Below are 17,038 nucleotides of genomic sequence, written 5' to 3' on the forward strand. Positions count from 1 at the left end.
GAGAGCTTAGACGTGGGTAGAGTGAGTCTTTCTGTCAGTAAACAGTTAATCTTTCGTTGATGTCGGGCCCATCAGTCAACATGCTTTTAGGACCAGGGGGCATGTTTGTAGACTAAAGTAAATTACGTGCCTCCCACCATATGGTACTACTTACACATACATACCAGTCCCTGTAATGGTTTCCTTTCATTCTTCCACTGACCACTGCTGAGTGAAATGTGTCCATTTAAAACCACAACGCCAGAGGCATTTCGTGTTTGTCTCTAAAACTAATCAGTGATAAATGTATCGGTCATCTAATATTAATTTTGATTTATACCAAAACCATACATATCAATATATGTTTACAGTTCCATATAAGTCTGCAAAGTATCTAGTATCTAAATGGCATATTGACTAACTAACAAAGAAATACAATATAATACAGTAATAGTATAGTAGTGAAATCCTGAAATCCTTGTATTTACCGAACTAAGATAAAAACAAAAAAGAGCAACAATCAGCAAAATTTCCACAGACAACATCTTTTAGTCACATATGTAAGATGCACACATACTGTAAAATGAAAATCAAGTCTGTGAAGCTATGGTAGACCTTGATTGAAACTGCTTTACAGAATAGTAAAAGGGGAGAAGAAAGCACCTATCAGCTAGTTGTTAGGGCTTTAGAGGAAACTCTGTAGCTAACAATCATTCAACAAAAGGTAAATGAAAGCACACCCTGGGGACACGCCCAACCAGCAGCTATATCCATTTCCATATCAACAGACATAAAGGTGTCTTGTTTACCAGTGGAGCTTACTGTTTGTGGTCACATGATCCCACTCCTCCACTTTCATTCAAAGAAACTCTACCCCGGAAATCTACAGTTTTAAACAGCCACTTCACTGATCTTTCTACATGTTGTCTGTCGCACAGCAGAGACAGCACTGATACAAAGCTGCCCGACTGGCTCTCCTTGATTCCTGCGGTGACTCTGGCAGTGTTGCTCAACCTGCAGTTTGACGAGTGTTTACAGGGAATAAAATAAAATGCCAAAAAGAAGGTGACAGCGGGAAAGAGGAAGGGACGAGATAAAGTGTCTTTCTGAAGAGTGGTTTCAGGTAAAAGATGCTTTTTATACTTCCCTGGTGTGTCTTTCATCACTACCCATTGCTCTCTTCAGCATGACTGTTTTCTGTCTCCCACACATTTCCTACTCACAGTCAGTATCTCTTTTGTTTTCTATCACATGTGTGTCTGTGTGTCTCCCTCTGTTTTCAGTCCACAGGGACAGTGGGGGCAGGACATGTGTGTTTTTAATTGGCCTTCTGATAAAACCGGCTGTTTCCCGTGAACTGTGGGGTAGAGGGTGGGTTCTGATTTCAGAGGCAGTCTGAAAGCAGAGGCTCCTCCTGTTAGCATCTCAGATGTGTGAAGAGAGACGGGGCAAGAATGCAACACATCAGCTTCACACTATACTCCTATACTGAGTAAAACAAACCACGGCTTCATGCCAAACTGAGGAAAACCAGTATATACGTTCTTACAGACTACAGCCAAGAGAAGAAGAGAAAGTCTGACTGGGTGAAATAAAACCTTTGTCTACTTTTCATTTCTACTCAAGGATGGACAAAGATGGTAAGAAGCCAAAGACCTTTGTGTCCACTTTCCGGTTTGCCCTCAAGCCTCAAGCCCGAGCTCCATGTGTAGGGAAGAAAGAAAAAGAGAATGGACTGGACACCACTAACATGATGCCAGTGGGAAACAACAAACTGGGAGTTTCAGCTGCAACAGGTAAACACTTGGATAAGTTGACTGACAGACAAACTCAACTATTTTTTAATGCCACAGTTTCAATTCTTGATGTTAATGAACTGGGGGCATTGTTTACTTTTGCAATATAACTGGAAAGTATTCATGACATTTGCCACAGTTACACTCTATCCAGAGCCCCAACTGACTACAGCCCCCGCAGGCTCTTCATGTTTTAATTTGAGCTTGTTTAACTTGAACCCTTCGCGTGAGGCCATTGCAAAGGCCTATCAGGAAAAAACAGGAATACTGGAATCTGTTAGATTGCATAGGAATGATGAGGTTAGCTCCCCCGAGGCTACTTCACTACTTGTCAAAATTATAACCAAGAGTGCAGCTTTATAAATGACAATATTATTATGAAATGTGCTGTTTTTGTAGTTGTGATAGTGTAATGGTCAGAGTTGTCCTTAGGCAATTGCACTCTGAGCGTATAGGAGAGACACGCAACTTGCCTCCCCCTCGTTTCCTCAAATGTACACATACACAAACACACTAATGACATTCCACCATTCTCTGGTGGTCACCCATTGCTCATCTGGATGGACATTCCAACACCAAAATACAGATGTGCAAACACACATCTGGTGGGAAACACCAAGGCAAATTCCCCTCACTTGCACTTACAACTATCTACCCACAGGCAACTGATGACCTGAAATGTAATACTGATCTGCCTTGAGGCAAAACAGACGACCAGCGCACATCAACATCAGTCTACAGTTTGATCAGTTACATAATGTCTATGGTGAAAAAGCCCCTAAAAATACATTTTGCGTAACAGAATTCAAAGGTTGATCAGCAATGCCGATTGGTCAGCGGCAGAGGAAATACCGGTGTATACAGTTTGCAATCCAGTGAAGCAAATCTGAAAACAAAATCCATTGTCTTTGTCTTTTAATTTCTGTCAAGTTGCCAGACAGACACAAGTCCATGCCCCGACACCGCCTCACTTCAAACAGCTGCTCCAGGACTGTACAGTCTGCGAAGGAAGTGATGCTACTTTTCAAGGTGTTATCACGGGAAGTCGGCCTGTGGGTGTTTCCTGGCTACACAATGGTAAGTGATTGATTATCATACCTTGAAAATGAAATTGTAAGCAGGGAAATGATGCTACAATCTGTCGGGGTATGCAGGGTTCAAACCACAATATCCTACATGTTGAAGTATTTTAACAGCGATCAACTAATGTGAAAATATGTGTTTGTCCACTGTTATCTTGTCGCTTAGGTGAGAAGGTGCATTCAAGTAATACTTCCTTCAAATATGGCGTTGCCGCTCTGGATCTGATTAGGTGTTCACGTGAAAATGCTGGGACATACACCTGCACAGCTGAGAATACTGCTGGAAAACAGTCGAGCAGTGCAGTGTTACACGTCACAGGTAAAGCAGAGAGCAATGTGCCTCGTTAGAAATTCCTCAAAAACATCATGTACGGTATAACTTGCCCTTTAATGGACCACATTGAATTGATATGTGTACAGTAAACCTGTTTCACTCTGTTTGCAAAGGAACAGCACCAAAGGAAATCCCCAGAACACAAAGGCAACACAGGGACAAAAAGGACAAAGGTAGATTAATAACTTTTGTTGAGCTTTCTAAAAAAAAAAAAAATGGATTGTTACACACCCATAAACTCTCCCTTCTCTCTGCTTTTGTTCTTACTTTTGATGCTTTGAATACTTCTACAGAAATAATGCAAATTAACAGTAAATATGCTGCTAATACAGGGCAGGGAAGCAGCAACAAAGACGCATAGTGACATGTAAAAATATGAATGACGTGTTTTATTTAGTTAATAAAATTTAGTTTTGATACATCACTCATTTCTGCTGCAGTCTACCCACACAAACCGTGTTGCTTATGGTGACCACCTGCCCATTCAAAAGTGCAGCACATTGGCAATCTGTTGATTGCAGTGTTTGCCACTGCAACCAAACATGACTGCTCACACGTGATTGGTTAGATACCTCTAAAACCCCCCCCCCCCCTTATCATAACACACACCTGTAAGTCAACTTACCTCTTCAATCTCCACAGATATCAGAGAAATCAACCTTCAAGCAAAAGTCTCCACCAGTGAAGGTGAGTAGAGGACAAAGCATCAGGTTAGCTACTGAGCTAAGTCAAAGTTGACTGCACTTTGGTGTGTTTTATTGATTTTTTTTTTTTTTAATTACAAGCTCTTTTCTCAAGATAAACTCTTGTAAATATTGTAAATATGCTCTGCCTCTCCTCAGGACCTCCTGTGGAGTTTCTGAGCCCACCTGAGCAGGTGGAGGCTCGGGTAGGACAGCAGGCCCGGCTACACTGCGAGTTCAGGAGCTGCTCTACCCCTGTGGCCTGCTGCTGGATTTACAACAGAGACAAAGTAAGAACGTTACAGCCCCAGTGGTTGTTAGTGTTGATCAATTTGTTCCTATTCTGGCTTTAAAACCCTCTTCTCTTCCATTTATCTTTGTGATCAGGTGGTGGTGGGCAGGCCAAGGATGTCTGTCAGGAGCAGTAAGACCCAGAGCAGTGTGGAGATCTCTGAGGCCTGTGCAGACGACACAGGCTCCTACACTGTCATAGTACGAAACCGAAAAGGCTCTGCCCAGCACACGGTCTCCCTCAGTGTTATAGGTGCGACTCAACTTTTGTCTATAGTTCTCTACTTCCAGTCGAGTGTCTCAGTGATTGATATGATGCAACACAAGTATTTGTTGTTCCCTAAATGTATGCTCAGGTACATGGCTTATCGATATATCTTGTTGCACAGATGTAAAAGTATCTGAGAAAAATCACTAAAAGAAAACAAACGAAGAGAAACAATGATATAAACATTTTAAATCATGCATGTTTTGGATATTAACTACTACAAAAGCTAATAAATAATAAATTGCAGAAAAAAAAAACCAAAAAACAATTGCTGTCTCAGCTAAACCTGTTGTCTTGTGCCAATTAAGCATTTTGTTGTTGAATTTCTCCTCAGACCGACCTGATCCACCTGCATCCCCACCTGTTGTCTCCAAGCTGTCCACTCAGTCCCTGGTCCTGTCCTGGACTGGTCCCAGCTACGACGGAGGCACAGCCGTGTTGGGTTACATTGTGGAGGTCAAAAAAGAGGGCCCGGGCAAGCCTGGGAGCTGGAGCGAAATATCAAGTCGTTGTAAGAACACATCCTACCACGTGCGCTCAGGCCTGGAGCCTCTGGGGCAGTACCGCTTCCGCGTCAGAGCCTACAACTCAGCAGGAGTCAGTGAGCCGAGCCAGGAGTCTGACTGTGTCAAGATGGCGACGGCCAGTGAGTGATGTGTTGGATTTGTAAAATATTTGAAATGAGGACTGGAGACAGAATGTGATATCATTCTTTAGATTAAATTTTGTGATGAGAAATGTGTTGATTTGTCATCTTTTTTTATTTTGTGTCTCAAGAGGAAAGGAAGGAAGAGCCTGAGTCGTATGTCACAGTGGCCATTGACACCAAACACAAGGTCAAGGACCACTACGATGTCCATGAAAAGCTGGGAGTGTAAGTTTGGATCTTTTGTATCGGGGAAAAAAAAACATATTTAAACTTTAAACTTAGAGATGGATAAGTTTCAGATCATGTAAATTGTCATTAGGTAGTCAAACCCTTATGTGAAGCTGTAATGCCCCAATTTGCTTTGGATTTAAAAAAAAAAAAAAAAAAAAAAAAAAACAAATGTAGAGGGAAGTTTGGCCAGGTGTTCCGGTTGACCCATAAAGAGACAGGCCAGGAATGCGCGGGGAAGTTCTACCGAGCCCGGACCTCCAAGGAAAAGGTGGCAGCCCACAAGGAAATTGAACTGATGAACTGTCTCCACCACCCAAAACTGGTCCAGTGTCTGGCTGCCTACGACACACGCTCAGAGATGGTCATGGTCATGGAGTAGTAAGTAGCTGGGAGGACAAACATGACGTTGATCTGGGTTTTTTACTAAAGGCAAAGCAGGTAGTGTGGGGGAACAATGGTTTCACATCATTACTAATGTTACATGGAGGTACAAGTGTGTGTGTGTGTGTGTGTGTGTGTGTGTGTGTGTGTGTTTTTTTTTTTTAGGTGGTTACTAGAAACAATTAGTGGCAGTAAAAGTGACAAAGATATTTTCAATTTATAAAATTTCATAGATACAGTTTTGGATACTGATAACACAAGAGTACCGGAAGTATATTAGTTGAAGGTTATTTTTGACATGAGTCTGAATGGTGTTATCCCTCTGCCCAGTATCGCAGGTGGAGAGCTCTTTGAACGCATCGTGGATGAGAACTTTGAGCACACGGAGCCCACCAGTGCCCGTTACATGCAGCAGATCCTGGAGGGAATGCAGTACGTTCACAAGCAGAACATCGTCCACCTTGACCTCAAGCCAGAGAACATCGTCTGCGTGGACACCACAGGCACACAAATCAAGATCATTGACTTTGGCTTGGCTAGTAAACTGGGTGAGTTTGATGGATTTGCTGTAACAGTCTGACTGGGATTTCATGTCCTTACATGGCAAATATGAAGCAAAATTAAGATATGAGTTGCCAGCTCTTTGGAAAACAGAAGATCTAGTTATTTCTTAATTTTCTAAACATTTGAAATTGCTCACAAGGGACAGTAAATAAATCATGATGTGTGTATTCTAATGAGCGACATGTATATTCTAGTAAAGGATCCAACACAGGAAAAAGCCAAAGATCCTTATAAGGCCAGTTTCAATACAAACAAGAGCTGTCAAGTCGTTTTTTTTTTTTTTGTTTTGTTTTGTTTTTTTGTTTTTTTTGCAGACAAAACTGTGGCCATCAGCTTTGTGCTGCCTTATGCATCCAGCTTGACGAATGAAAAACTTCTATGTTTTATATAACTATATATAGATTCTTCTTTGCAACGCACATCACATCAACTTCAGTTGATACAAATATATTCAGTCAACGCAGGATCACTTGTTGTTAATACATGCCAGAAATAACCAAAGATAACATCAAGGAGTGTTCTCTGAATTCCTAGATGTCTGCAAGTGCCCAGTGCATCAGACAACTCCTTAAACAGGCAACTAGATCACTATTGCCCCAATTCAATAAATGCGGCAAAACATGTGAAGCCAGTTTAGGCAGAAAATGTGGTGACTCCACACGCAGCAGCTGCAGACTGGGTGGTCTATTTAGAGCTGACAAGGGCCATCTGTAAATAGGACAAACAAGCACATACAAAAAATTTCGGGAGACATTTTGAATATCTGAGTGTGCTTCTTCCTCTTGCATTGTTCTTCAGAGGATGGCAAACCGCTGATGGTGATGCATGGTACGCCTGAGTTTGTGGCCCCTGAGGTGATCAACTATGAGCCCGTGGGCCTGGAGACAGACATGTGGAGCATTGGTGTCATCTGCTTCATCTTGTAAGTTAAACAATGGCTGTAGTGGCTACAACTTGAGCCTTAGTAATCTGTTCAAAAGGAATAAATGGAAGGGGGGATATTTTGTGATTTCATATCTTGACAAAATGTAGGATAGAGATATCTGTTTGAATGCACATCTGTTATCTCTTTGTACTTTATTCAACCTTTTGCCTCAATATGTCAACCAAAACAAAGTTATATCAAACTAGGTAAAAGTAACAGGGAAATATTACTGATTTGAATTCCTAAATTGATACACTTGTAATGAGGTGAAAATTAAAAATCTACTCAACTCTTCTTAAATAACTCTACAAATGCAGATTTGCTGCCATCTCCTGGTGACGTCTTGGCATTCCCACAGACCCTGGCCCCAGTAACAACATGACATCTACCCAAACTCAGCAGTAGCCTCACATAAAGAGAATATTTGATTCAAAACATTGCATTTACCACCCCAGGTAGAGGGGGTGAGTACAGACAGTAAAGATGAGGATTACCTCTCTGTCCTGAAACACAGAGCTTACCTGAGGACTCATTTCATCCCATGTATATGATTGATTGTTTTGTGTCCAAGGCTCAGTGGAGAGTCTCCCTTCCAGGGGAACAATGATGCTGAGACTTTTAGTCTTGTGACTGCTGCCTGCTACGAGTTTGACCAGGAAAGTTTTGAGGACATCTCTGATCAAGCTAAAGACTTTATCAGCTCTCTTCTGAAGAAAGACCGGAGGTTGGTGTCTTTTCTTTAAAACATATGGAAACTCTAGCAGTGTTTACCTGTCTTGCTGCGAACAAATGGTGCTCAGAAACTTCTTGGATTAAAGTACTAAAGTATAGAATTAGAGAGGAACAAGAGGAAGGAAAGGAGATGAAAGTGCTGTGGTTGTCTACAGTTGACATTTCCGACCATTTGCAGAAAATGTACACGGTACCAGACTATTTAGCAAGGTCTGAATATGAGTCAGGGTCTTATTTATGTAGCAGATAATCCACAGCTTCAAGACGCTGAGCTCAGGAAACTGCTGGTAGCATTTAACAGCCTTCTCCTTCCGTCCACTTGCACTGTAGATGCAGGTTGTCATGCACGGAGGCCCTTGCCCACCCCTGGATGGCCTCTTTCACCCCTCTGAACCGCAGACCCACCAAGTCCCTCAAGAAGGAGAAGATGAGACGCTTTCTGGCCAAGCGCAAGTGGAAGGTAACACGATCAAAAAAATGACTACAATGGTTTTAGCCCAGCATTGGACAGATGTACAATTTTCTTATCTGAGTTTCTCTATGATGACCTTTTAAATCCATCGCGCTACATAGGCCCGAAGCTTGGATATGAATGTAGTTTGTCATCCAGTGCTATTTGTCCTTTAAACTTCTAGAAAACTGGCAAGGCTGTTTTGGCCCTACAGCGGATGGCTAACCTCTCCAACAGGCCAGACTCTCCTGGCAGCTCCTCAGAGGGTAAGACAGATAAATAGACGCACATGCGCACACACGTACGCACACAATGCCCTCCTACGTCCTACAGCTACACACATATGGCAGATGACTCACAGTTTCAGATTGTCACTTCAAGTTTACCCATTTGTGATCAGTAAAGCCTTGATTCTGTTTTATTCATCATCATCATAATCATCATCATCCTCCCTCTCATCCAGAGCCAGGCTGGAGCCAAGAGGCAGAGGAGGCCATCCAGTCGCTGGATGAGCAGCTTCAGAGTGAACCTTGCTTCCAGCAGGCCCTGAAGGACACCACCCTTCCCAAAGGAGCTACTGCTCAGCTGAGATGCTTTGTCAATGGTAGAGTGACAGAGCTGTGATGCACTTCATTAAATGATGCCCTGACACATTCTACAAGGACAGGAAAAAAAAAAACAAACAAAACAAACAACAGAACGAAAAACAATGCCGTCTGAAATGCTTTGATTGCAGTAGAATGAGACCTAAACTGGCCAAACTCAAAGCTGCTATGATGAATATTTTTTTACCAACTACCAATGAATCAAATCGCTTTATGTACTTAAGAGACGTTATGTAGGTATGAACGCATAGGTAAGTATCACCTGGCTCTACTGCTCTAACCAGTTCTACAGAGACGCAGTGAAAGCCATTTGTCCTTTACTATAAATAAACTCAATAGGCTTCGAGACTATTGGACGTTTAGTTTGTACCAGCTACCATCTTTATGTTGGTATATGTGATTATTCAATGTCCAGCGTCCTATTTTATGTTCTTGATTCTGTGGTAACATCTCATTGTCCCATTCTCAGGTTACCCGCAGCCAGAGGTGAGGTGGCTTCACAACGAGAAGCCAGTGTCTGAGTCGAGCAGAGCGACAGTGGAGCAACATGAAGACGGGCTCTGCTCACTGGTTCTGTCTAATTTGAAGCCTTCTGACGCTGGAGTTTATGTGTGCAGGGCAAGCAATAAGCTGGGGGAAGCAATGTGCTCTGCCAAACTGAAAGTAGAGACGTGACCAGGGGATGCATCTCAGACTTCCTTTGTTCGGAGGGAGAGTCTTGACATGTCAATACATGGATGGATGTTTGCCACTGCCACAGAAATGGCAGTATTCATGCAGTTTCAAGGCAAAAGGGTTCACAACCATCAAGGGGATAAAAATTTGGAAACTTACACAGAGTCCTTTGTTTCACATGTCACCAGTTACCAGCACACTAAAGTCAGTTTTCTTTAACGTGTGTTTAAAATGTTCATCTACCAGCACACAGGTTTTGTTTTACTGTAATAAGGCGACATCATGCCCCTGTGGCTGAGCTCAGCACCATTCACACCGCGAGTCACATGAAAATTGTATATTTTGCACATTTAAATATTGTTCAAATGTAAATGATTTAAAGGCATTAAAATAAAAATTAAGAACTACTTGTTTGAAAATGATTTTTTTAAAATAATTATTGAAAGGCAAATTTTTTATTTTTATTTTCTTATAGATCCAAACTAAAAATGAAGACTACCATTCTACTTGGATTATTTTACAAAAGGACATACACGGCTTCACACAGATTGTCAAATGAATTAGAACAAGCTAATGGGTTCACTCATGGGTTGAAAACATTGTTTATTGTTCTGTACCAATCCATAAAGCATTCAATTCAGTTTGCAGGTTACATGCAAGACAATGAAATTAAAGACACTTGAAATTTCTAACAAACTGTAAGACCAACTGACACATGATGACAAAGAAAGCTTTTTTTTGGTTATGTAAACACTGATTTACAATTTTATTGTGGGTTATGACAACAGAGAATCTACCATAAGCTAAGCACATTGGCTTACTATTCAGCTCACGTAGGAGGCTGATTGTGTAACAACTGGCTCTATAATGAGACAAAACACAAGGTAGCCAGGGCATTTCCTTGGATTGCAATCTAAAAACTTCCAGCAGATTTAATTTATGCATGAATATTTTCATTTCAATGCCGGTTATCATTCATCTTGTCTACTGGCCACAGTCACTAAATGTTTACATTATGGGGCTTTCCATAATCTTTCTAAAGTTAGATTTGCTCAAATATGTATTTTAGGTGCTTTCCTTAATTGTCAATGTATGGATCCTTTCAGTTTCACGATCTACTTCAGTGGTGTATTTATTATTCATCCGCATTCAATGTGGCAGCTACACTAGGATAATATGTAATATTATCTATTGCACATATTTCTACAATACAAGGTACTTTGGTAATTTATAATTTCTCATTAGATACCAATAATGAATTTGTGAAATATTCTCCAAACCCTGAAACTACAAATATAATCACACCATTTAATTTAACCTTTCCTTTACAATTAGTTCCCTTTCTAAGCTACATTCATATTAATTAAATTTAGAAGCCATAAGAAGAGGACAGAAATTTGTGTCATCAGCTGACAAGGTGCCTAAATTAGTGGATTTGCAGAATAGTTTGGTCTTGAATGATTTAGTACTAAAGGCATGACATGAAAACCAAACAACTTTGGATGAAAACAGGCCTACAATTCTTTAAATAAGATAATGCTTTATTAATCCCAAATCGCAAAATCATTCTGTGTTTGGGATTAGTTCTCCTTTTCCTCATCCACCCATCTTTCATCTAAACATCTTAAAAATAAAACTAGAGTTAAAAACCTGTGGAAAGTTAATTAGGCACTGAATCTTGGTCAGAGATGTGAGGGAGCATGTTGGCCTTGCTGCAAAGGCACAGCGGCCACTCTCACGTCTTTCTAAGGCAGCTTTTCCTCATGCTGATCAGTCATTTGTGTGCACGTCACCGGTGCCTGACACGTGCTTGCATGCACGTATCACACACATGTTCCTACTGTGTCTCCTGACTTTAGTGGATTCTCTTCTGAAGAAGATTCCAAGCTTTCAATACCTTTAAGATAAAAGACAAATGAAAATAATCAGAAAAATACAGTTTGGTTTATAGACTATATAGATATAGATATGTGGACCCTATACTGATGTGTCTGACCTGTTTCCGAGTGACCTCTGGTTCCCACAGTGTGCTGAGCACCACGTTGGCATGCTCTACTTGTTTGGCGTTAGACCACTGGCTATGCAGCCTGCGCAGGGCGTCGTCTGTGGTCACACCGTCTCTCTCCGTTATCCTCGACACCGCCTGGGGAGGGGGGACACAGGAAGCAGGCTGGTTGGGTTAACAAGAAGTTTCTGGTCTTTGTTTTCTTGAGGTCACTGTATGTTGAATCTCAAATTTTCCAACATTGGCGCCCCCCAGTGGTAGTATCCAAAAAGAAAAGAAAACTATGGCAGACAGTTATGCATGGTGATATCCACACAGCAATACAGTTAAAGAAATGAATCCAAGAGAAAAGAGTATGTACTGTACTGTACTTCTTTAAAATATATGACTCTTCTTAACCACTTACTTGACACACTAGCACATCGAGAAACTGTTGTACACTGATTGGAAACAAGCCATTGTGTTACTTGGCTGCATCCTGCTTTCAGTAAGAAGTGCTGATTTAGCAAATGAGTTTTGCTCGACTGTCTCACAAAAAGATGTCAAGATTCTGAACCCAGTACAAACCCTTTTTACATTGTGTGAAGCAGTCATCACCTTTACATCGGTACATTTTCCTCACAGTCACTCTAGCTGATGTGACTCCATCTGTATCCCACCCTGAACAAATTACCTCCTCCTCCGGGATGACGGTGACCCAGACCTCATGGACCATGTCTGTCCAGCCGGCCTCCAGGAGAACTGCAGCATCCACCACGCAAACCTGTTTACCTGCAAAGAGCAAGTATTCACGTGAAAACTGGGCAAATCTCTTCTAGTACAAAGCGAGGGGGAACTTCTTTTATTATCTGTTTATAAGTCAACACAATCAATATATTAGCATAACTAAAAGACAAAAGGGACAGGATACACTGTAACTTAACTTAACAGCCTGTATCACACAAAACCTGGGGACATGTTTACAAACATACAGTTCTACGGTACGAAGATGAATGAATGCAAGTTCACGCAGTACCTTCCTCTCCGGCTTGCCTGATTGTCTTCTTCACCAGAAGTGCTATCTCAGGCCAAACAATATCTGTTAGGGCTTTTAACTTCTCCTGCATGAAAAACAGCATCTTTGGTAAGTTGCTGATACACAGCGGTGTACTGTGACATGTCATTTGCAGTGTGGCAATATATTGAAACATTACTCATACTTGTCATATTACCTGGTCTCCAAAAACCTTCTTTCCTAATGCTCGTCTGTTTATGGTTTTGTCTTCATTCAGAATATCTAAAAGTGACAAAATTAAACTTGTCATTGCACTGAAATGCATTTTATTTCATACAGTATCATTAACAGACAGATAATAATGTTTGACAATAAAAGTCTTTAAAGGTGCTATATGCAAGTTTTCTCTGCTGCAGAACGTGGTTTCTTGCCAGGAGTGTGTGGTGACGATGATTGCTTGAAAAGAGCTTCAGCCATCATTGGTTTTACAAGACAAGAGGTTATAATACACCCTCTGAGCAGTGCTCCTAGATGCTACAGTGACTCCTTACAGGAAAGTGACAAGACGGACTTGCCGGCCTGGGGCTAGCAAGCTAAAATGCTAACTTCAGTGCAAGGAAAGAAGTGATGAAAATATAAAAAAGGCAAGAGGGTTGCTTTCCATCACTAGAGACAGGTCTTCGCAAGTAAAGCAATAAAGTTTGATGCTGACTGAAGTGGTTAAATACTGACAAACAACTATGCAAAGGTATTTTATTGTTTTATATTTCATCAGTGTAGGCCGACAGTGTATCAGGTATCATTAACAGACAGATGGCACACCTCTAACCATGGTCCAGGTGACTTATTAATTACATGTCCTGGAGGCAAAGTGTTTCCTCACCTGACCCAAATTCTTCAAGCACTCTGTGATAGGCTGCTGTGCCCGGCTGATACACCTCATGTCCCAGCTTGTCACAGTCAATCCGGACTGCACCCAAAGCCTCCAGCTGCCTGGCGATGGAGCTCTTTCCACTGCCACTGCCTCCCGTCAGGCCAATCACATATGGAATGGGAGGGAGATGGGACGTGTCCTACCACAGAAGAAAGAGGAGACGTAAGGGTGAAAGACCCAGAAAACAAATGATGACACTCTTTTGATCTTCATGTTGAAGAATACCTACAAATACCACAGCATTAACATGAGACCATCAATAATCAATGACAGAAGTGATGATAGGACAAAACTGTAGATTTGTACTGATGAGTTACATTTTTTAAACAGGACCTACTTTTGGTGGGGTAAGGAGGGTGCCCAGGAGTCGGGAGCGTAGACTAGAGGAGCTGATCTTCTCCTCCTCTGTCTCAGTGTGGTGGGCATCTTTTAGCAACTGGATCTCATGAAGAACAAGAACTGGAAGGCCCTGGTTTAGGAGGCACACAAAACATCAAATATGTGCAAACACCCAGGCAAGGGTCAAGTATATGGGTCTCGTAGTAGAAGAATCAAAACGCAACATGCATCGTGCTTACATTGTGTAATGTTTAAATCTTAAAAGGCAAAGACCTACTTTATACATACTTACATTCTCAATGCGCTTCTTGTTCACAGCCTCGCCTCCCTTTCTAGTTTCCTCGCTAACCACAATGCACTCCAGCAGGGGGTCAACCACAGACACTCCAAAGGGGTCATCAAGGGACACAATTTCCACCTGTAGTGATGGTTTGATGTCTTGCAGAAACTCGCGCAGTCTCTGAACCCGCAGAGAGTAGGGCTCAATCAGCTCCTTCAGCACTTTTTCTGAGGACAGGAAGAAAAAGATGCCAGTTCGTTGATTTCAAAGATCATCAAAATATGACATTAAATGAATGCAAGGTCCTAAATGGGAAGACTGAAAATGAGCTACTCACTTTTCAGCATCGCTTGGTCACACACACCAATAAGGAACCTTCTATTGGCTAACAAACATGAGATGTTGAGCAACGTCTTGTGGGCCCCATGGAGTCGGTCGAACGTCCCCCCTACCACTACATCACTGTAAGTTCCCAGAGGTTCTTCCTTCTTTTCAGGCTCCTGCAGCCCTTCCTCTTTCTCCTGCAGCCTCATTAGCTGTGGGTGAAGCAGCACTGAGGGCAGGCTGGGGCTACAGACGTAGCAGTGGCCGGTGTACTTCTGCAGACACTGCGTGACCTGATGGGACTGACCTGGGTCCTGCAGAGCAAAGTCTGTTAGCACCACCTCCGGGGAGTGAGACAGAGGCTGTGGAGTGGGGAAGGGGCAGTTTGGAGTCATGGTCCCGCTGGAAGCAGCTGACTGAGCGCGAACATTGGTCAGCAACACCCGAATATCCAGGTGCCCGCATATATCCGCTGCATTGCTGTAAAGGCGGGTAATGAGCGTCGACAGGTCCACTACTGGCGGGATGAAAACGGGTCGAGGCTGGCTCCCACTTCCCAGGTTCAGCCCGGGGTGGAGGTGGACGTACAGTGTGCGCTCTACAAGCTGAGCAGCTGAGCTGAGCACTGGGGCGATGCGCAGGGGGAGAGTGTGGAGAGGAGACGTCAGCACAAGGATGCCCGTGCTGAACATGGACATGTTACTGGCTGATATCAGAGGGAATTCACAGCGGTCACAGTATCTGAGAAGTTACAGTCAGGGGACGGGAAAACACTGAAGAAGATAAAAGAGAAAGACAACGACAAATAATATGTCATATTTTACAATCTAGGTTTCCTCTGTCTGAAAGAAATATCTCCCCTTTAATAGGTCAGTGAATTTAAAGAAAAAAAAACTGTAGCTGAAGCTGGTGTTAGCATGTTTAGTTTCAGATGACATTCAAACCACATTATAATGCAAATATGAACTACACATTTTCTCAAGGAGCGGTGGTTATTTCCTAGCTCTTGTGGTTGTTTACCACTGCTAAACACACAAAAGAAAAACTTAATGGATAAGAAACAATAAGGTTTTAAGAGGACAGACAAGAAACTCTGATCACTTTGTTATAAGGCCAGTAGGAATTTAGAAACACAAACAAAGATGCTGAAAACCCTGTTAAAACAAAATAATTGATTGTACTGATCACACATTATTGCAATAATTTTCTAATAACAGATGCTTGCTTTCAATTATCACAATTAAATATTGTCACTCAATATTGTCTGAACTTGACAATTATTGACAAATCTCTGTTTTTTCAGTTTTTTTTTTTTTTTTTTTACACCTTAATCGAGGTCATCCCTCTTGCATCACTTTGCTGACAGGGCTGTTAACATGTTACACATTGTTATTGTAGTTACTGATAAAGGAAGGAAGTCTAAATCAGGTAATGATAAAAGAATTAGAGATAATATTATCAACATACTTGTAGTGTCTCTTTGGGCCCTCTGTTATGTTTACCTGATGTACTTGGTTGCAAGAATGGAGCATTGATAGGCTTTGACAATAAACAATAGTTTTTAAAAAATGTTCCCTCCTGCTAATGTTGCAACTCATTGGTTACATTGTAACAAGTCAACACTGTGACTTTCTAACTTTGAACATTGCATCTTTGTTTGTGCCGAGTTGCTGTCTTTTATGAATGGTATCTACAGATATGGGGTAACTTCAATAACTTCCTTAAATACCAGGAGTGGAGTCACAAGGTAGTTTAGAGCTAAACATGCTAACAAACTGCTGCTTGTCGCACTAGTTTTCATTCCTCATCCCACCCACAAGGAACCTGACTGGACAGCCCCTAAACCTGCCCATACTATTGGCTGCACTTACAGTCATTGACCAGTCAAATAACAAATGCTTTGAGCATGAATACACAGTTTATAACAAGGGTCTTGAGTTTTAAAGGAGTTGACTTTTCCTTGCTACCTAGCTGCTAATAAGAAGGCAACACCACCGTCCACATGATGTTTTTTTTTTTTGCATTAGCAGCTGAAAGTTTAAACCGAAATGAACTTATCTATGCACTTGAAAGTAGTAGCTAGCTAGCTATATAGTACTACCATCACATTGCCTGTAAAAATTAGCAATAAAAAAATAAAAAAATACTATTTTAAAGTGGTCCCGCTGGATCAATATGAGTCCCAAAGTGTTATTTACGACCCTACAATGGGAGAGCGGTCAGTATTTTGTTACCAACAGCGTTTGGCGCGACCCATATACAGAGCAAATGTAAATCGTAATGAACTGACAGTCTGGCAGTCAGACACCTTAGCATTTCAGCAAGAGCTTACCTGCGCCGTGCAAATCTCAGGCGATGAGAGTTACGGATGAGTCGTGCAGTGTTGACGCAGACCAGCACGCATAACCACTGAACAGCTCGTTTTCCTGATGAGCTTCAACGAGGAACTGTCTCATCCAGTCCGCTCCAGTCCAAATTGCTTAGCAGCCACTAGTGGAAGCAGCTCACACATGAAT

General features: G+C 41.8%; 2 protein-coding genes across 4 annotated transcripts; one reads left to right on the top strand and one right to left on the bottom strand.

Moving 5' to 3' along the window:
* Positions 1-899: 899 nt before the first annotated feature.
* Positions 900-10,053, top strand: LOC139609284 (myosin light chain kinase, smooth muscle-like). Of its 3 annotated transcripts, XM_071463634.1 has the most exons (18): positions 900-1,102; positions 1,606-1,775; positions 2,706-2,852; positions 3,024-3,176; positions 3,305-3,364; positions 3,834-3,878; positions 4,034-4,164; positions 4,262-4,418; positions 4,768-5,079; positions 5,211-5,307; positions 5,488-5,691; positions 6,025-6,242; positions 7,057-7,180; positions 7,755-7,907; positions 8,246-8,375; positions 8,551-8,632; positions 8,830-8,970; positions 9,441-10,053. In XM_071463634.1, the coding sequence occupies exons 2-18, from the start codon at positions 1,607-1,609 to the stop codon at positions 9,644-9,646; spliced, it is 2,529 nt and encodes an 842-aa protein (XP_071319735.1). In that variant the 5' UTR covers positions 900-1,102; position 1,606; the 3' UTR covers positions 9,647-10,053. The 3 variants fall into 3 exon arrangements, with proteins under 3 accessions (XP_071319735.1, XP_071319734.1, XP_071319736.1); XM_071463633.1 differs by lacking the exon at positions 900-1,102 and having other exon boundaries at positions 1,341-1,775; XM_071463635.1 differs by lacking the exon at positions 900-1,102 and having other exon boundaries at positions 1,482-1,775; positions 3,311-3,364; positions 9,441-9,785.
* Positions 10,054-10,217: 164 nt separating this feature from the next.
* On the bottom strand, positions 10,218-17,005 carry coasy (CoA synthase). Its single transcript, XM_071463636.1, has 10 exons — positions 16,855-17,005; positions 14,536-15,295; positions 14,211-14,425; positions 13,917-14,048; positions 13,529-13,718; positions 12,863-12,927; positions 12,667-12,751; positions 12,325-12,422; positions 11,643-11,789; positions 10,218-11,543 (listed from the first exon to the last, which is right to left on the bottom strand). Exons 2-10 carry the CDS (start codon positions 15,218-15,220, stop codon positions 11,502-11,504), a joined length of 1,659 nt encoding a protein of 552 aa, XP_071319737.1. The 5' UTR covers positions 15,221-15,295; positions 16,855-17,005; the 3' UTR covers positions 10,218-11,501.
* Positions 17,006-17,038: the final 33 nt, after the last annotated feature.

This window comes from Trachinotus anak, unplaced genomic scaffold (assembly GCF_046630095.1).
Source record: "Trachinotus anak isolate AG129_WGS33_773 ecotype Australia unplaced genomic scaffold, CSIRO_AGI_Tana_v1 ptg000025l, whole genome shotgun sequence".
NCBI lineage: Eukaryota > Metazoa > Chordata > Actinopteri > Carangiformes > Carangidae > Trachinotus > Trachinotus anak.

Coding starts and splice junctions, on each gene's coding strand:
- LOC139609284 (XM_071463634.1), top strand. CDS start 1,607: ATGGACAAAGATGGTAAGAAGCCAAAGACCTTTGTGTCCACTTTCCGG. Junction 1,776..2,705: donor GGGAGTTTCAGCTGCAACAG/GTAAACACTTGG, acceptor ATTTCTGTCAAG/TTGCCAGACAGACACAAGTC. Junction 2,853..3,023: donor TGTTTCCTGGCTACACAATG/GTAAGTGATTGA, acceptor CTTGTCGCTTAG/GTGAGAAGGTGCATTCAAGT.
- coasy (XM_071463636.1), bottom strand. CDS start 15,220: ATGTCCATGTTCAGCACGGGCATCCTTGTGCTGACGTCTCCTCTCCAC. Junction 14,049..14,210: donor ACAAGAAGCGCATTGAGAAT/GTAAGTATGTAT, acceptor CTCCTAAACCAG/GGCCTTCCAGTTCTTGTTCT. Junction 12,423..12,666: donor CAGGCAAGCCGGAGAGGAAG/GTACTGCGTGAA, acceptor TGCTCTTTGCAG/GTAAACAGGTTTGCGTGGTG.